Below are 20,993 nucleotides of genomic sequence, written 5' to 3'. Positions count from 1 at the left end.
TTATGAGAACAACACACTTATAAATTAAGAATTAAATCTAATTTATGCAAAATGTTATATAAAAGTGTCTTGCTTTTGTAAGAAAAAAATCTTTTTAATCTCCTCCTAATTTTTCCCCTAGTGATTACTGTATATACATTTCCTGGCATATTGTTTTCCTTCTTTATTGTCTGTATTACATTATTTGTTCTGCATTGAAGTACTTGCTTTGGACAGATGTCATTCAAGTGCTATTCAGGAACTACAGTATCTTAATATTTATTTGATGCTGGTACACCCACAATGTTGTGGTGTGATGAATTCTTATTTAAATTGCTTTATTTTTTAAATGTTATTCTCAGTTCCTTTCACAACTTGCATGAAAAATTGTTTTTGAAAGGAAAAAATGGTGGGGGAGGATGTTATTGTCATACTCCTATACGAGTATTACCAAATAGGAAAGGTAATATAGTACTTTAGGAAGGAACAGGAGACTCAATTCACTTTGTAAATTGGTTATCCAATTAATATATATACAGCAATTTGACATCAATAGCCTGAATATCTTTGTCATAGTACATCTGATGCCAGAGAGTTTAAAAATCTGAAATCTGATGTTCATAATACTCTTACTTTAAGAGCTCTGAAATAATATAAGAGAATTATCATTATAATAAAAAGAGCAGAGTAAAAAATTGAAAACTGTCAACAAACAATGGCACATCATGAAGAAGCTTAATGCTAGATGCCATGAAGCCCTCAATATTGTACCTCAGGGCATAAATACTTACTAATATATCTATGAATATTTTCCTTCATTTAACACAGTCCAACACTTTGACTTGCAAAATGAATTTACCCATTGGAAAACAATTATAGAAAGCTCAGGTAATTAGCAATTTTGACAGAGCCAAGTTGCAAAAATATAGCTAATCCTATAAAAGTAGGATGTACTGATTATGATATACTAGTTATGTTATTTTATTAAACTAACCAAGTTGTTTCCATATGAAAGTAAGTATTTTGCAACTAGAAGAGTGCAAGATGAACAGGAAACAGGAAATTATTATGAACAAACAATAGAAAATCTAGCTGTTGCTTCTAAATGAGGGATCAGTGAGCATAAAGGGAATGCCTATTTTCAACATAAATGTTTCTTTTACAGTAGTAGCGAAAGCATAAATTCCATAACACACATTTACATGTCTTTCTTACCATGACATGTAAATATCCCTCTGATTAGAATGAGAGACCTGCTCCAATGCAGCTGGAACCTCTAGTGGCTACATTTACAAAAACAGACAGTGCTGATACTCCAAAACTACTCTTTTAAAAAATAAGTCAGGATATCATGGGTTGTAAATAGTATTTTAATAAGACAGGGCAATATTGAACTAAAACAATAAATTTTTCAGAGGCAGAAAAATATAATAGAAAAACCACCTCTGATATAACCAAAACTGACATGAAAATTATCTACCGTTCCTCTGAAGATGCTTTGCATTGCAAAAGTAGATTTACATGTTCTTAACAAAAAGAAAGGCACTTACCCGGAAAAGCAATCCTGCCATGCTTTGAGCAAATGTGTCCTTTATTTGGTTATCCTTTGGCCTCTGCATGACTGCTTCTGTAATTCTGAGGAGAATCTGTAACATCTGTTCCCTGGTATCAAAGTAAAATTTCACATTTTAGTTGCACGTTTTATTAATTATACTTGTTCATTTGTCAGTGGGAGAAATGTACCAAGTCTCAAACTGAAAACATGATTATGTTCAAATATACTTTGCAGATGACCTTCAAGACAGAGATGTAGAGATGGAGGTAGAAAGTTGGGGGGAAAGTAAACCTTTGATATTTTACGAGGCAACTCAGAAGGGGAAATATCGACTAAACCCCCAAAGGCACAGGCAAGAAAGACATCTCTAACCAGCCCAATAGTAGGTCCACACATAGACCACTGGGAGTGCCTAAGGAGAACTGAAGGATGCCCTTAGTTACACATCAGGGACACTGTAAGACTTTAGAACTGAGTGTCTATAGAAGTAGTCAAAATTGTGTATTGTTTTCAGATGCAAAATATTTAATTTTATTAAATAATACAAGAAAGCTGCTTACCAGTAACTGGAGTTCTTTGACATGTATTGTCCACATAAGTATTGCCACAGGTAGATATACTCAGCCGTGAGGCTTTGATTAGATACAAGTACTGCTAAGGTGTGAAAATCAAGTATGGTCCAGTCCCAACCCTTCTCCCCTGGGGACTGAGGGGATAAAGGGAAATGAACACTTTTCACTCAGTTTCCTCTCAGTCACAAAACTTCTAGTACCTATGACAGAAGAGAAAAAGGAGGGCAGGGTTTGAATATGTATGTGGATAGTACACGTCAAAGAACTCCAATTACTGATAATTAACAACCTTTTCTTGCCTGAATAATTCATAGATTTCATAGACATTAGGGCTGGAAGGGACCTCAGAAGATCAAGTCCAGTCCCCCGCTCGAAGGGCAGAAAGTCAGCTGGGGTCATAGGATCCCAGCAAGATAAGCATCCAATTTGCTCTTGATGTAGGTGCTTGAACCACCTCCGATGGCAGGCTGTTCCAGACCTTGGGAGCTCGGACAGTAAAGAAATTCTTCCTTATGTCCAGCCTGAAATGTTCTTCCAGAAGTTTATAACCGTTCGACCTCATCATCCCTTGGGGTGCTTTGGTGAACAAATGTTCCCCCAGATACTGGTGGTCACCCCGATAAACTTATAGGTGGCCACCAGATCACCCCTGAGCCTGCGTTTTTCCAGGCTAAAGAGCCCCATGGCTCTCAGCCTGTCATCATAAGGTCTGTTTTCTTGACCTCTGATCAATGAGCATGGCTCTTCTCTAGACTTTCGCAAGCTTCTCCACATCCTTTTTGAATTGCGGAGCCCAAAACTGGATGCAGTACTCCAGCTGCGGCCTCACCAAGGGCAAGTACAAGGGGAGAATGACGTCCCGGGATTTGCTTGAGAAGCATCCATGGATACAAGCCAGCATTTTGGTCTCTTTACTAGCTGAAGCATTGCATTGCAGGCTCATGTTCATCTTGTGGTCAATGATGACCCCCAAGTCTCTTTCTTCTATAGTGCTAGCCAGCGTAGCACTGCCGAGCCTATAAGGTTGCTGCAGATTTTTCCTCCCAAGGTGGAGAACCTTGCATTTTTCGGTGTTAAACATCATCAGGTTCTCACCCGCCCATTTGCTGAGCCTGTCCAGGTCAGCCTGGATCGCCCTCCTGTCTTTGGGTGCGGATGCTTTGCCCCAAAGTTTGGTGTCACCGGCAAATTTGGTCAGTCCGCTTCTGACTCCAATGTCCACATCATTAATGAAGATGTTGAATGATATGGGTCCAAGGACAGAGCCTTGGGGGACCCGAGTGATCACAGGGCACCATGACAATTGACTTCCATTGATTACTACCCTCTAGGGCTGACCACGGAGCCAATTTCCCAGCCAGTGGATCGTGGTGGACCCAAGGCCACAATTGGCCAGTTTCACCAAGAGGTGATCATGGGATACCAGATTGAAGGCTTTTTTAAAGTCAAGATATATGACATCAATCTCCTCTCCCTTGTCCAGGTGATAGGTCACCTGGTCATAAAAGGAAACGAGATTGGTCAAGCAAAACCTACCCGCAACAAACCCGTATTGGCTATCCCTCAGGATGTTGGCATTGGCCAGTCCATTAAGCATGGCCTCTTTAATAAACTTTTCTAAGATCTTCCCTGGGATAGAAGTCAGGCTGATGGGCCTATAGTTTGCTGGATCCACTTTCCTCCCTTTCTTGAAGATGGGCACCACACTGGCCTTCTTCCAGTCTTCGGGCACTACACCAGAGTGCCAGGAGTTCTCAAAGATCCGTGCCAGGGGCTGAGCTATGATGCTCGCCAGCTCCTTGAGTACCCAGGGGTGTAGATTGTCAGGGCCAGCTGACTTGAAGGTATCCAACCTCTCAAGGTGTTCCTTTACGAGGTCACCATTGATGGAGGGCAAGGGATCTCCCTCACCTAGATGACCCCAATGTAGTGCCCACACATACCTAGAAGAGGGTCTGAGTTTCCTAGGAAAACAGCAACTGAAAGACTGTCATAGCAAAAGCAGCACCATTCCTTGAGGCCTCCACAATAGCCTAAAGTTTGTAGTGATGTTCAACATGCTACCTGCCTCCAATTCTCACTGAGGCACCAAGCCTTGCAACAGGCTCAAATACAAGTTGTGCACCCCTGCCCATCAATACAAACTCACATTATCACTGAACCAACTCACATGGATTATAACATCTGAGGTTCACTCACTTGTACCTCTACCAACATCATATATGCCATCACTACTTACAATGCCCCTCTGGCCATGTTTGACAGACAGGGCAATCCTTATGTTAAAGAATGAGGTGACATTGGTCTGACACAGATAAAAAAAAAAAAAAAAACACACAGAAAAGCCTAGTGCAGAACACTTTAACATTCCTAGGCTTTTCATTGATGACCTAACAGTAGCTGTTTTTAAGCAACAGTACTTCAAAAAGCTGACTTGACCAGGAAATAGTAAAACAAGAAATCATCGACAGATTTGGTTTAGTTAATTCTGGTCTAAACAGGGACTACAGATTCTTACCCCATTGGCTGGATTAACTTTTTGGACCCCCTTGTTTATTACCTGTTTTGCCTTTCTCAGCACTGCCTTCCCTCTCCTGTCTTCCTCACCTCCCTCCCTTTTCTGCCTTCTGCATTCAACTCTCTCTCTTTTTGATACCCTTCTCTGTGCATGTCCTTTCATAGTATCTGATGAAGTGAGCTCTTGCACACAAATGCTTATACATCTCCGATTCAGTCCATAAGGTGCACTTCTACTCTGTCTTTGCTCTGACTTTAGACTAACACAGTTAACAATCTGTCTTGAGTGTATTGATACAGGTCTGTATTGAGCTCCAGGTGGCCTTGCTATAGATGCTGCTTATAAATACACTGCAAAGAAAGGCTACAGACATAACCTAGACCAGGGGTTGTCAATTGGGGGTACATCTACCCCATGCTGCTGCCTCCCAGGAGCAGGGCAAAGGCAGTGGCGCCCCTCTGTGGGCTGCACAGGTGCCACCCAGCCAGCCAGACATGGGGGAGGAAGGGGTGCCACTGCCACCCACCACCCTACGTTGCCGCCACTCTGCATCCAGCCGCGTGCCGCCTCCCACGTCCGGCTGCTGGGGGTACACTTATTAAAAAAGGTTGAAAATCCCTGGCCTAGACCAAAACTATCTGACACACCCAGTAATTTAGCTCACAAAGGGTTAATTTGCAGCTTGCAGGATCCTGCCTGGGCATTGCTCTCCCCAGCACTCCGGATACTGCTGTCACCAGGATCTCCAAATTGCTCCTCTCTCCCCCGGCTTTCACTTCCTGCCCCTAGGGGCAGGGCAGGGTGACAGCCCCCCAGAACCCAGGGAGCCTGCAACTCGGCAGTCCTGGAGCCCCATATACTGCATGTGCTGGGGAGAGGAGGCAGGCAAGGAGGGAGGGGTTGGCAGTACAGCAGGGCGCCTATGAGGTCTGTGGCCCTTAGCTACTCCAAAGTTGGACAGCCCTGGCATAGAACTTCGAGGAAGCAGGCTTGACCCCACTGATGATGGCCCTATTTTGCCAGTTTCATAACAGTTTAACAGAGCTTAAAGATTCAACTTGGCAATCACTGAACCGAAACTGTCATGTGGTTAGATTTCTCTACTATTGCTATAAAAAGCTTTGAAAACTCACAAAATGTCTTAGTCATGTGCAAATAATCAGCTAAAGCTTTTCTGGCATTGAAGGACTGTAAAAGATAGTATACAGAGGATCTGCTGGGACAGGTCATATCTTACTCGCTGTCCTTGCTACCAATTGCCACTAGAAATGCCACTTTCATTGACAAACAGTAAACAGCATATTGCACATAACAAGATAATCCACATACAGTCTTAGCACACCTTATGGAATACTCACAGTAACAGCCACACTGGAGTGGGGGAAAGATAGGGGGAGTTGTACAGAAATCATCCTAAACAAACCAGGGTAAGGGAAAGAGAGTAGACTGGAACTGGAGTCTGGGAGAGAGAAATTCTGGTTGTAATTCTAAGGGGAACACTGGATTGCTTGTGTATGAAGGACTGGAGACTTGGATCCAGAAGCTGGCAATGGAAATGGAAGTGCTGAGGAGGTGGAGGGTACAGAGGAAGCAATGGCATTATTTAAGAAGGTGGTAGGAACGGAAAACAAGAACAGCTGAGCAAGGGAAATAGACACTGAGACCAATCACAGAATGCTGAGATATGATCTGAATGGGCAAGGAGCTTGGGACTAGAAAAAGAATGGTGCAGGCAAAGAGAGCTGAACTGGAATTAGGAGGAAGAGTGGAGAAAACAACACACAAGAACAGTTTGGAGGGGCTGGGAGTAAGGAAGATAGAATATAGAAGAGACGGGAGACTTTTTATAACCAGGAGCAGAACCTGTTTCTTAGCATCTCACTATTCCTCCATTGCTAGCAGGTATCTGCTGTCACAGTGAGTGTCTTTCCTCACAGTAATACTATTTTAGGATTTCCTACTCCTTGGAGGAAAATCCAGGGTTGCTTGATTTTGCAGCCCTAATATAATGAGTGATGCAAGATATTTGCACACAATGATGTTTCTATCTGTAACATATCTTCTAATTTTCATATGCAATGAATTCCAAAATTTAAAGGAAACGTGCTACCCTTTAGTGATTAGAACTCTATTAATTTTGGTGGAAGTCAGAAAAAATAAGAAGCAAAAAGAGGGAGCATGGAGAGCCCCAGGCACCTGGTTAGCAGAACCAGCAGCTCCAACCAGCTCTGTAACTGTTTTCAAACTGATCAACTCATTAATGTTTTCCAGCATAACCCAGAGCTCTTGGGTATCCTCATAATCAGGAATCCAGGTTTTCTATTCACCACAGAAAAATGCAGTAAAACCCAGATTTTCTCATTTTAAGGAGAAAAAACCCAGATTTTCTTTAAAGAAGAAAAATGCAGGGGAAAAGCGGGTTTGCCCTTGCAGGCTGGCAGAATTCCAGCCTGCAAGGGGCTGGGGGAAGCAGGAGGGAGGTCAGGCAGGGAGCACTATGTGCATGTGCATATGACCACCAGGCAGCCTGAAGAGCACCTCCCACAGCACCCCACAGGTAAGACTGGGGGGAAGGGGAGTGAATTGAGGCCCCCATACCGAGAGAGTTAGGTGTGCCCAGCAGGTGTGGTAGTGGGGCTTGGGGCCTGGGGCCATGTGCAGCTGCAGGGCCCAGGTGGGAAAAGGGATGGAATTGCAGGAGACTCATTTGGGGGGCAGCAGGGGGGCTGGCTCCCTGTTGCTGTGTGCACTCCCATGGAGGGGCATGGGGGCACATGCCCCCTAGGTTTGTGTGGGATGGGGGCAGGCTGCCTGCCGCAGGCTTGGGGTTCCCCTCTCTGCTGCCCTCCTCCTGGGGCCTCCATGGCCCAGAAGGCAGGACCCAGCATGACAGGGTAGAGGGAAGCTCGGTGCCACTGCAGGCATAGGCAATGTGTAGGGGGGGCACATGCCCCCCCTGAAATTGGCCCTCATCGGCCAGAGTGGGGACCACTGGCCAGTGCCCCCCCGCTCCCTCAAGAAGCACCAGCGGCACTTCTGGTTTTTCTGGCAGTGCTTCTGGTTTCTGGTTTGCTGCTGGCACTTCCAGGATAGGCAATTGTCTGTTGGGGGTCCCCACCTCCCCCCTCTCTGCGATCCAATGCTGGTTGACCCGCCTCTGCCCCCGTCAGCAACTGGTCATTGGGGGACCCCCAGAACAAAGAGGCATCAGTCACCCATGACTGTAAGGAGCCCCATGCTGTCATGGCAAGGTGCCCTGTGCCCACCCAGAAGCAGTGGGGGTGGTGGCAGAGAGTTGTGGTCTTTACTGCTACAGGCGGACGGGGGCACCTCGCATAGCTGCACAGGGGTCTCAGCAGTGGCACAAGCTTCCCCACCCCGCTCTACCCTCCCATGCCTTGCCCACTGGGCTGCAGAGGCCCCAGGGGGAGGGCAGCAGGACAGGGAACATGAGCTTGCAGCAGGCAGCCAGCACCTGTCCCCACCACAGGGCCAACTCTGGTTTTGCCGCCCACCTGTTGGGGAGTGGGAGCCAGGCCTGTGCTCTGTTCCACCACAGCAACCACCACCTTCCATGGGCAGCAGCCGGGGCTCAGTAACTGCTGTGGGGGGGAGAAGGCTGCGGACCCAGGTCCCTGGCTCCATAGCCCTGGCAGCTAGGGGCCTCATTCTGCAGGGCTGGGGTGGTAGGGGGCTGTGGGTGGGGAGTAAGAGGCACTGGCAGGGCCAGAGGACTGTAAGTGGGGAGTGAGGGGCAATGGCATGGGAAAGACACTGGCATATCAAAGCTGCTCAGTGCCACAAAGCTGTTGGGTGGGGGGACAGCCGCAGCTGGACCTGCATCCTGCTGAACAAAGGGGGCAGGGGGAGCTCTGATTTTGCATGTTAAAAATCCCAAAACCAAACACCAACATTTATAGGTAATTAGGATTGTTTTTAGTTATAGCGATTGAAGCAGTGGTAGGTTTTCAAATTGCTTTAAAATTATATATCTATATATAGATAGATATGTCTATGTATCAATAAAACTTTGTGATCAACTGATATCTATATATACACCCCCCACCCTTAGTGTTCTTAATTGGTTTCTGAAAAAACAAGCGTTAAGCAGAATAGTGGTAAGTGAAATCCATTTTTCCATAAGAATTAATGTAAATAAATATTCATAACCAGGGCACCCAGCAGCAGCAACATGAATACCTGGTAGCTCAGGGCCAGCTCAACTGGTGCCGTGCCGCTGCCACCTGCCTGGGCCTGGGTTATGGAGGTGGTGTGTTGGTCACCTCCATGCCAGGCAGCACGTGTGTGTGTGTGTGTGTGGGGTGGCGGCGCTCACGGCCACAGTCACAGTCACTCCAGGCGCCAGGAGTGACGCTCAGGTCTCCCCCAGCAGGAGTCATTGTATGATCATAGCCCTGCTCCACCTGGCTCGGGCACGGGCGGGTTAAACTGCACAACAAGGCTACGCACCACCAATGCGGTGTGGCACTAGTGTACACTCCCGGCTCAATGCCTGTAAGCATTATAATGAAATTCACTGAGCGCTAAGTGGAATCAGGTATCAATGTAAAATGAGCATTATAGCAAAATAGTGATAAGTGAAACAGCATTAAGCAGGGGTTGCCTGTATAGTAGCATTTCATTTTAATTGAGAAAAAGCATGCATTTGGGGGGTTTTAATCAGAGGATTTGTGATTTTTAAACAAAGAAAACCAGAATCCCTGCTCATAATACAGCTTTTAAAATTCTGATGCACAAGCACAAGATAAAACAGAAATCAGAAGGGAAAAGGAAAAGACAAACAGCAGACACGAAGGAACCCAGAGTCCATGGCATGATGGAGATATTAAGTGAGGTTATGTAGAGGTCCTGAAATGGAGGAAAAGGGACAAGTGACACGTGGGGAGCATATGGAGGGGAATGCAGGAGAGCAAGGAGCCCCTAGTGTATGCGAAGTGCACAACTTTCTAGTGCGGTGGTCCTCAACCGTTTTAGACTCAAGATACCCCTCATTAGACTGAAAATGCTAACTCCTAACTTTCATTTGTTATTGACGATGGAAAAATTACAGAGCAATTCTTCCATTGCAAAGATATCAGAAAGACCACCATGGTTGATAAAGTTTTTAAGACTATGAATTCCTATTTGAAATCTCTAGGTTTCTCTTGTGAACCATGTTTGTACACCAAACAGTGCTAACACTGTGCAGTACCTTGGAACGGATATCAAGGCAACCCCTTAGGGTGCCATAGCACTTTGGTTGAGAATTACTGCTTTAGTAACATTCTATCAACATAGATTTTGGTTTAATCTTCTACATATTTCTACTATTAAATAAAATAGTCCATCTTGCATTAGAAAAATAATTTTAGATTAAATGCAACTGATAAATACACAAAAGTGGTGGAAAGTATGCTCAAGCCTACACACCCAGGCAAGCACTTGCTTATATTTGGTGATAAATAGATCAAGGGGTTAGGGAGGTATATTCAAGCCCACACAGATGAGCACAAACAAAAAGGCACCTGCCCGCCCCAGTGACAGAATGAGGAACTGAATGGGTTTGATTTAAAAAAAAAAGCCTTCCCACATTTTCACAGCAATCACAGCAATTTAGCTCCTGAACAACAAGGTCTGCCTTAGAGTAATATATGATCATTTCAAACATCAGAATTGATTCATATAATTCTAGATCAACAAATTAAAAATCAATTTTTAATTTAGCAGCTTTTACCATTTCAAAATTTGAATACATTATTGTAAAATGCTGAAGTTTACCTTGCACAAGAATCAAGTTTTATGACTGAGAATAGTTCACCTAAAGGTTATAGTAGCAAACGTTTTAAAACAAAACTCTCTCAATACTCAACGTTTTATGAGTATTTCTCCCTCTGTGGAATCGTAACTTGTGTTACCAAATGGCAAGTATAATCTTATTATATTTTTTTTTAATAAAGCCTTTTCTCCTGATCAGTTATTCTGCCTTACAGTTCTAATATTAATACAGTGTGAAACATAGGTGAAATAAATTAAACCTTACCATGTTTTTCTGTCCATTGAAAGTTCCATTATCATGCGCCTAAAAATACTCAGAACTGCTTTGCAAGCATCAACTTGCTCCTTTAAGAGTGCAGGGACTTCAGCACATGGTTCCAATAAAAAAACATTTGCAGAATTGGTCAAAAACACCTTGAAAGAAAAGCTTTGTAATTAGAAAAAAATTCAGTGCCAAACAAGACTAACAGCCAAATTCTGCAACAGCCATTTTGTCCTCTTCTAACTGAAACTTACCTTTCTTTAGAGGAAAGTTGTGTTACTTTTTTTTTTTAATCTATCACTATTTTCTTTGCTCTTCTACACAATTTCAAAGAAGAGAGTTAAGTTTCACCCACTATAATAATAAAAACATAATACATTCTGTTTGTTTTGAAAGGGAAAGAACACCCCCTATTTTCTAGCTGAACATATTTAAACACTAGTCCCACTTTTGAAAATTTACAGTCAGCACAGGCAATCCCATAGCTTCAATCAATTCCCATCTTTGTAAGTATGCAAATAGTGTCTAATAAAGTCAGGAGCACAGTTTAATATGCATTTAAAGAAATAAAGCATTACTTAAAAGTTGTCCAAAAGGAAACTCATTAGAAGGTCTAACTGCACTAACAGTTGCTTCAGACAGCAAAAAGAAAAAGGCCTTTATCCATTCTTTACTTAAAAAGCAAATCTTGAATCAGTGCTTACATAACCCGGCAAAACTCCATTTTTAGCACAGCAAAAGAAAGTATAGAGTGCTTTCTGGCATATAGAAGCATTTTGACCACTTTACCTGAATGTCCTCTTAAAGGGCCCAATTGTACAGCTATCACATTAATAGGAGGACTCCTGCTGTCTCTAATGTAAGTTGGAGGGCCCTTAACTAGGATAATTTTCTCAAAAGCCAGCCCATCAAGGACAAAATTTTGAAACTGGAACAGCAGCTTGTTAAGAGAAAAGGTCTTTGCTAACAGACTACTTGAGTAGATGGCTTATCACTAGGTTCACAGAATGAGATAACCCTGGCTAACCCTTAGTACTCAGGATTAGTATATAATTTAGCCCCTTTTTAATGAATTTTAGGATGGGGAAGGGGTAGAGGGAATAATAAAGGTAGAAACCAAATTATGCTGCTCCATGATCCTTAGACTATTTTTAATCCAAATTTTGGATTAAAACTGCAGAGAATTATTTAGTAGCCCTGAGAATCTGTAAAAACTTAAAAACAAGCTCTCAGCTAAAAGCTGCCTTTTCTTTTTAAACCAGATGTGCATTTTACCTTCTCAAACAGGCTGCTGATGTGTGCGGAAAATCATCTCCTGATTGGTGACTGCATGCAGATTTGTCTTTAAAGTTTAGATAGCTAGTTTTGTGAACTTCCTCTGCCATATTTGTTTCTTGAGTGACCATGTTGACTTTAGATATACTAGTAATATATGCCTGACTGAATGTTATGCTTTCCCTATCAAGTATTTCTGCAAAGACATGAGAAAAAAACACTTCATATTTGATCAACAGTTACTTCTTTTCAATGTTAATACAAAGTCCCCAGTTCACATATATTGCTCCTGTTAATCCTGCCCACAGAAGTGACTGACTACTTGGTGTTCATTCAGTTATCCAGTTAGACATGCAGACTGAATAAGGAGAGTTTTGGATCAAATGAGGAGAATAGCCCGAGCTCTTTGGATCCATACAACTCAGGCTATTCAAAGCTGTAGAGACAAAAATAATTGTAATAATAAAAATCCCTTTCTTTCAGCTGCTTCAGCTACTTAGAAGTTACGTCCCATGCTGGCTATCCCACTAAAGACTATCTTAGTCTTAAGACTGCAAGGGATTCTACTGTGGATGTTCTCTGACTAAATGAGCAATGGTATGTGTTTCCTACCTGCTGGCAAGGAACATCTTGTTCAAAATGAGATGCAAATAAATCTGTACCTTTGAATTAAATCTATTTGCTGCTTTTCTTTTTTTACACATAATTTTATCACCAGTCCATCCTATTATAGAATGTCATAGACAGAAAATTGCAACTGCTATAAAAAAGTGTAAGAGCAAATTTTATTTTTGTTCCAATTTAGTAAATGAAAATTTTATATAAATAGCCATTTTAACCTTAATTATAAAATCTATATAATACAAAAGTATAAAAACTTAGGTAAAAAATAATGTAGGTCACCTTCATCTTTTGACAACTCCTTGTTTGGACACTCTTGGCATGTGGCAGCCCACTCTAGGCATGTGACAGCTCACTCTACTTTAGAAAAGGAGGAAGCCCCCTTGAACTTAGTACACAGTGAGAGTGTCCATGCAGGGGCTTATATGGAACGGCTAACGCACTGTCAGTTCACTCCTTAGTTTACTGTACAGTAGTTTCTCCACGTAGAGAAATGCTAAGATAGAGAGCTCAGAAGGAAATATTTACACTTAATTCACAACCATTTTATCTGATTTTTAAGATACAGAAGTAGTGAAGTTTCAGCTGCTGCAATTCGCAAATTTTTGTTGTCAGGTATCATTATAGTTACTTACATAAGCATGCATTTAGGCAGTTTACAGCTGAAGTAATTAAAATAAGGATTGAAATCGCAATGATTTATAACTCTGGTTTTAAAAATACCTTACCCCAAAGCTTTAAGCAGTTACTGTTTATTAAATTCTCTTTAGGTACCATGACTGAAGTGACATTTTGCCTATATTGAGTTACTCACTTGACCAGGGGTTGGGGGAAATGTGGGGGTTTTTTTTGTTTTGAATAGGAGGTGAAGAAACTGTTTTTATCCTATAAAAGCCCAGATGTCTTCAGAGATTTTGTTATAACTTTTCCTTGAGATATCTACCAGAGCAAAGTTATGGGTCTATGAAAACTGACTTTGAATGGAAATTGTCTTGCAGTCTTAGACAAGCAGAAAACCTAAACATGTTTCTGTTTTCTTATATAGGCCCCTTCTGCCAGGGTTACCATATAACTGGGTTTTCCTGGACATGTCCTCTTTCTGGGTCCTCAGATCTCCATCCAGGTATTCTTTTTAAATCTGAACAAATGTGCAGGATTTTGCTCTGCTCCACTGGTGGGAACAGAGGGAGGGCAAGTGGAGGCAGGGGGCACCACGTGAATCTGCATGTGCACACACACATGGTTGGCATGCAGCCTGGCAGAGTCGTAGGAACAGCATTGGCATCTGGATGCAGGTAAGTTTATGGGGAGCAGGGGCTGGAGGGCCAGGGTGTGAGCCCGGCAGGTGCCTGCCTGCACTGGGGGATGGATTCTAGATGCTAGGGCTGTGGCAGGGCACAGGGGCAGGGGGTGGGAGGGCCCTTTGGGGGCTGTGGGAAGCTGTGCGGTCATACTAGTGGCACCAGGAGCCAGGGCACATGGTCGCAGAGGCCGGGCACCTGGGAAACACTGCCTGGGGAGAGGGCGTAGCCAGGCTGCCTGATGCCAAAGGCCTCCCCTCCTCCCTGCAGCCCACACCAGGGCTGGACTCATTCCACTGCCACCCGCATAAGTCAGAGCCATTACAGCCACTGCACTGCAGCATGGTTGGGATGGGGGTAGTTGGATGCGCCCTCCAGCAGGGCTGGGGGGAACAGGGGGCTTTGGGTCAGGAGTGAGGGGCACCAGCAGGACTGAAGAGCCTGTGGCTTGGGAGTGAGGAGCACTGGCAGTGCCAGGGGGCTACAGGTTGAACCTGAGGGACACCAGCATAGCCCTGGGGGGTGAGGGACTGTGGATCAGGAGTGAGGGGTACTGGCAGGGCCAGGGGTTGTGGGTTGGGAGTGAGGGGCGGCAACAGAGACAGAGGCTGCAGTTGGGGAGTGAGGTGTCCGCATAACAGGAGTCCTCTTTTTTGGAACTTGAAATATGATAACCCTTCCTTCTGCTGATTTCCAAACAGCTTAAGGCAACTGTTAAAGTCCTTGTTAATACCACATGCTTTTTCTGAATACCATACCTGTAATGCAGCCTGTGCCCCAGCTTTCACATTCTTGTCTTCATCTTCTAATATACATCCTCTACTAACAGCACTAGTGAAGGAATAAGTTCTTCCCCAGCTGGAAGTTCTTTTATGTCCAGAATGTTCAGTGGCAAACTTTCAAAAACAAAAAAGTCAATTTATTAATAGGGATATATCTTTCATTATCCTTTATGTTTACATATAGAACATGCAAATGCTACGAGGAGGGAAACAGAACAGTGACAAGGGTTCTATGCTTAATTTGGAAATAAATTTGTGCCCATTAATCAATGTGTTCTTTTATTCAAATATTTACATCATATTATGTTTAAAGGCTCATATAACGTTTAAGGGCTGTCCCCCTTAAATTCAGAGTCAATACTTTGGTTCTCTATAAAACAGTATAAAAACTGGCACTGCAATTTTTTTTGTAATATCTGCAATCTTTTTTGCCAGGATGAAGAAATACTCTTAACTAATTTCACACCTCAGAGAAATGGTCAAATACAATTGGGATATATTTCTGGTACAATATATGAAAAAGGTCCAAGGCACAAAGTTCAGATCTGCATCTGAACTTCCTAATATTCAGGATGCCTGGATCTATGTTTTTGCCCTAATTCAGAACACTGACAGAAATTTGAAAATGGAAGTTGGCATTTATCAAGATATTATAATGCATTTATATTTCAAATATATGCAACTTTAATATAGTCACTTTATACCCAAACTGAAATATTACTGCCAGAAGGAAACACCACTCTATACAGTGAGCTCTACTTTAGTAGAATTTCATAGATTTCATAGACATCAGGGCTGGAAGGGACCTCAGAAGATCGAGTCCAGCCCCCTGCCCAAAGGGCAGGAAGTCACCTGGGGTCATAGGATCCCAGCAAGATAAGCATCCAATTTACTCACAATTTAATAGTGTAGAATGTAAATTATTTGTTTAATTAAGCCTATCTTATGGTTTTTACATGGAAACAAAAGGAAGATTAAAAGATCATGTTTTTGAAAAGGGATCAGCATCCAGAATCTCCCATTCCCAGTAGTGGGCATTATGAGACTTGGCACTTTTTTAAAATACAGATTTAGAGAAGGAAAAGGTAAACAGGCAAATATGTATCAGTTTAGTTAAAAAAAAGATTTTACAAAGCAATATTTAATAAAAAATAAACATTATTCTGCCTGTTTGTATTAAATAACAACTGGTACCATACGTGTTTGCTATCTGTCTGTGTTTCTGAATGCTCCAAGGTAGTCAAATCATCTTGACTGTTTTCTTTTTTCTCTGGTTCTTCCATAAACACAGGTTTCTCTTGCAATATCCATTTTCTGTATACCTTCACTACTTTTCGTGTTGCAGATATATCAGAAGAAGGTAATAAAAAAGCCTAAAATGCAAAGTTAACTGAGTTTTTATCTATTTATATTATAAATTAAACAGTCCAAAAGAAAATAGCTTAACTTAGAATCTTTTAACTTTTAAATTGCTACTATAAAGAGTTACAATTATCACCTATATATATGAAAGCAGTTTAAAATGCCATTGCAGGGGTTTATGGTCATTAAAACTGATTTTCATATCACATTTACTCAGACTGAAAGTAAAAAAAATGTTTTTCTTATTGTCAGCTCAACAAATTCACCCTTGATTCTTTTTCCATCCCACACATCATTATCAGTGATCAAAAGCCTGCAGGTTAAATTATGCCCTCAGCTACTCCACCCATGCAACCCTATGGACATCAGATTATGCTCCTAGGGCCATACATAAAAACCTGTTTCAGGCAAGTGCTGTTAAAGGCACACTGGTAAGAGTTAAATGGAAAGAATGGAAGAACAGCAGTTATATGTAAGTTCTATTAAACTTTCTGAAATCCAGTGGAAGAATTTATTTCTGCACACCCCACCCACACACCATTTCAGGGACTGATAGACACCTCATAAAATCTGAGTATACCTGTTGGCCTTTTCCGAGATTTTAAAGCCAGGTCATGGGAAACTGACTTATCCACTAAAATACAAGAGTGACATCCCCCATCACAGGTCAGCGTAAGGCTAAGGGACCAGGCAAGCTTCAAAGCATACATTTTCAAGCAGAAGTCTATTCATAGATGCATAGATTGTTAGGGGCTGGAAGGGACCTTGTAGATCATCAGGTCCAGTCCCCTTGCACTAGGCAGGAAAAGACAACTTGTATCAAGTGACCCCAGGAAGGTAACTGTCCAGTCTCTTTTTGAAGATTTCCAGGGTAGGTGACTGCACCACCACTGGAGGGAGCTTATTTCATAGTATGGACACCCCTACTGTGAAGGAGTTTTTCCTGGAATTGAGCCTGAAACAGCCTTCCAGGAATTGCTCCTGGTCTTCCCCATGGGTGCCCTGGTGAACAGCTGCTCACCAAGTCCTTGATGTGCTCCCTTGATGTAGCGGTAAGCCGCTACCAAGTCCCCTTGTCACTACCAAATCCCCTACCCTATAATTCTTATCCAAGGAAAGGTGTCTCTTATTTTGAATTAAGTCATTTTGTTATAGGTACTGAAAGGGACCTGTAGGTTTAGAGATGTAAAATTACCAGAAATTTTGAAGCCATGGAAAAAAACTGATTTTCTTCTGGTTTTTATTCCCCCGGGAAAAAATGGAAAATTTGGAGAAAATTGAAATATATGCAGTACTTATTTTCTTAGCACCCCTTACCTATCTAAATTCACTTTGCTACTTTAAGAACATAAAATGTATTATGTGTAACTTGGTTTGCTCATATAATTATCATGTCTGATTTTATATATACATATACATATGATGCATCATGTTTGATATATTTATTAAATTTTAAAGTATAGTTTATTCAGACAATACTTAAAAATTTGCTAATTGAATTTAATTTAAAATGTTTTAAAATTTTGTTACAGATTGAGCTACAAGCTGCTGAACTCTAAGGAACCTAGCATCTCTTAGTTTTTGCCAGTTTGTGAGAAGCAGGTAAAAATTAAAGTTGAAAATAGAAGAAACCATCAATGTTATAGTAAAACAAAGGAAGTTATTATGTATTAGGGACTTGGTCTCCTCCACATTGTCAAGCAGATACAGAAAGCACTCATGTTTAGAAACAGCTGAGAAAAAAAGGAAGGCTCCCTTCTCCCCCCCTAGACTCAGTGAATACAAATTCTGCTCTGTGAAACTCTGTCTAATCAGTCTCATTTTCTGAGCTATCACTATCAGCAGTTTCTGTTTCTTCAGATTCTTCATGGACTTCTGAAAACTGAAGAAGGTTTGCCTGGATGGAGACAAGCTTCTCTACTCTTTCACATATTAGTCTATTTCTTGATTTGGTGTGAATATTTCCAAACATAGACCAGTTTCTTCCACATGCTGCAGAAGATGGAGGAATCTGAAGCAGCCAAGAAGCAAGAGGAGTCAGAGGATGTCATGCAAAGACCTTGGCACCATGTTGCAGGAGGGATATGCTTGGCAGTCCCAGACTGCATTCCTGGACCAAATATCTGAAGAAATTCTGTATTCTGCAACATCTGAAAATACCTTTCCAACATCTAGTCCTAGGTATGTTGCTTGTTTCGTAATCCAGTCAAATGTAGTGGCAGTGCTATCATCACTAACATTTCTGCCTTTGAATCTTGGCATATATAAGAGATTTGCAGTAGCCAGAATTGATTGGCAACAAAATTCCTCCTGTCTGTTAATAAAGTCTTTCACTTTTCTTTCTTCTGTACTTGTAAGCAGAGATGCACTTAGATTCTCAAAAACAGTTTTTATCTGGGCCATTTGGTAAGGAATGTCTGACAAAAGTGAATCTGTCTGATTCAGATGCAGTACCTGGTGACGACAATGGCTTTTGAATCTTCAGGGAGTTCTGCAGCTGCACCCAGAAGACATCCTCATCAAGTACAGTGTTCCTTACACTTCTGGGTACTTTAAGATCTTCAGTTATTACTGTTTCTTGAAGAGCTTCTTTGTTTTTTAGTAAACTTTCAAATGAGATCACCACTCCACCCCATCTAGTTTTACTACAGAGTTTGAGTATCACTATTTTATTCTTTGCATTCTTTTCTTCCTTTTTCTTCTTAAAGACTGTAGCCACAATATGAAGTTTTTATATCCTTTATAACTTCTTTTGCTCTTGTATAGCTCTTTTGCAGAGTATCCAACTTCATGATGTCATTACAAAGCAAGTTTAGCCCATGGGATGCACATACTATTGGAAGTAGTATGTGGATATTTATTCATTATGATCTCCCATGCTGCTTTCATGTTACTTGCATTGTCAGTCAGCAAAGCAAATACTTTACCACTCCCAACCTTCTGTAGGACTTCACATATTTTACTCCTGATATACTCTGCAGAATGCCTATTCTCTCCTGTTTCGATGCTTCTGTAAAAAACTGTTTGAGGTGTTGTTACCACAACGTTTATGATTCTTTTCTCCCTGAACATTTGTCCATCCATCTGTAAGTACTGCAAGACAGTGTTTTGTTGATTTTTCCTTGCACAGATTGTATTACACCTTCATATTCTGACTCTAAAAGAGGCTTGCCCAACGACTGTCTGCTGGGAAATAGTATGATGGTCTTAGTAATTTAAAAACTTCCTGCCAGTATGCATTTTCAGTTATTGACAATGGCATCCCAGAATAATATACTGCTCTTGCAAGAGCTTGGTCAATTTTTTCCTGATCTTCTGGTGTCATCTTGTCTACAAATGAAGCTATTGAGTGTATTTTGTATACAGTTGGTTGCAATATTTGGTTACTTGAGGATGTTGACTGGGCAACATTTTGTGATGCCGATGTTATAGAAGCAGCAGGAGGACTTCTGGATCAAGAACGTTGGAAAGAGCTACTTGCACTTCCATGATCATGATCTACCTCGGACACTTCTTACATACAAGGATGTGCTTGGGCATCCTAGTAGCATTTGGAAATGCATATTTCATTTGACAGTATTTGCAAATCACATTTTTCCTTAGAATAACCTGCAGTGTGGAAATGCATCCATATGCTAGAAGTCGGTCATACCCTTTTGCTGAGGGAGAAAAAAGAAAAATGTAATTTAGTGGCTGGCTTCCATATATAAACACTAAGCTACAGCACGTACAAATTTAGTAATGAACGGAGGAGAGGCCACCTCAAAGTTAACTGTGAACAACTTCCCTTGCCTGCAGGCCTCACCTCACTGCTAAGGTTGGGTGGTTTGTCACAAAACATCAGATTAGCAGGAATTCAATTATAGTTTCATAGTTGGTAGGGGTCAGAAGAGACCTAAGCAGATCATCTAGTCCAACCCCCTGCCATAGGCAAGAAAGGATGCTGGGATCAAACGACCCCGCCTAGGTGATTGTCTACCCTCCTTTTGAAGACCCCCAGGGTAGGGGTGAGCTACTTCCCTTGGAAGTTGGTTCCAGCTCCTAGCCACCCTGACAGTGAAGTAGTGCCTCCTGATGTCAATTACAAATTATATAGGTTATGAAAATATACTAATGTAACTAAAATATAGTTTAATATACTGAATTCAGAGAAATTTAAACTCTTACCTTTCATTAAAGAAGTATACTTTCAGCTCCTTTGTGCAGCGTCTGTAATTCTGTGGATCTCAAGGTCACAGGGCCAGGGGGAGGCAGGTTCCTTCCAATTCCAAAACCTTTAGACTTGCTCTGTATCCTCTCCTGAGGCTTTTGAGCAAGCAGGACAATAAGCTCCTTGTTTCTAATTTCTACAGGAATGAATGGATGCTACTGCCAGTGTCCACTCCCAGTCCTTTGAGGCCTAGTCAGGAGGACAGGAGCAGATCCACCAACCTCTCGATCAAAAGTCAACCACAGAGAACGTCCACAAGCAAAGAAGGCACTGAATCCTTTTTCCTTCTCTTGTGAAAATGGCAGCCCTAGGGACAGAAATGCATCTTGCTCTTGCATTTGAGAGTTGGAAATTCGAATCACTGTCCCGATTCAATTCGGCTGATCACATCCAAAGATTTGACACCATTTTGGGGATTCATCTATACACAAAACAGGCAGCAGCAGTCCTCACCACCCTGCACATGGTTGCCTCCAGCTGGTAAATCTGTTGGGGTTAGGGGAGAGAAGGGGTGCAAGGGAGGGAGGGATTGGGGCTGGGACAAGCTGCCCAGCTGGGGTGGAAGGCACAGGATATGGGTGCAGCAGTGGTGGGAATGGGGGCTCTGCCCTGCTGCCACTTGCCCAGCCGGAGAGGGCAAGCGGGACGCAGGCGCAGCACCACTGGGAGTGGGGTCTATGTCCTGCTGCTGCTTGCCCAGCTGGCATGGGGGAGCAGGTGCTGTCACCACTTGCCAGCTGGTGCAGAGGGATGGGCAATGCCACCACTTGCCAGCCAGTGC

General features: G+C 42.4%; 1 protein-coding gene across 2 annotated transcripts in view; it reads right to left on the bottom strand.

The window, feature by feature from the left end:
• RALGAPA2 (Ral GTPase activating protein catalytic subunit alpha 2) overlaps positions 1-20,993 on the bottom strand; it is a 359,228-nt gene that overhangs the window by 235,468 nt on the left and 102,767 nt on the right. For both annotated transcript variants that reach the window (XM_090051969.1, XM_090051977.1), the window contains exons 11-14: positions 15,840-16,013; positions 14,617-14,754; positions 10,665-10,813; positions 1,530-1,641 (exon numbers count right to left, since the gene is read on the bottom strand). In XM_090051969.1, the coding sequence (XP_089908095.1) occupies positions 1,530-1,641; positions 10,665-10,813; positions 14,617-14,754; positions 15,840-16,013 (573 nt within the window). The remainder of the gene's footprint in view (positions 1-1,529; positions 1,642-10,664; positions 10,814-14,616; positions 14,755-15,839; positions 16,014-20,993) is intronic.

This window comes from Crocodylus siamensis, chromosome 1 (genome assembly GCF_052110815.1).
Source record: "Crocodylus siamensis isolate JL-2025a chromosome 1, ASM5211081v1, whole genome shotgun sequence".
Taxonomy (NCBI): Eukaryota; Metazoa; Chordata; order Crocodylia; family Crocodylidae; genus Crocodylus; species Crocodylus siamensis.
Note: the sequence above shows the minus strand (reverse complement) of the source record. Positions and strands in the feature narration are given on the sequence as shown.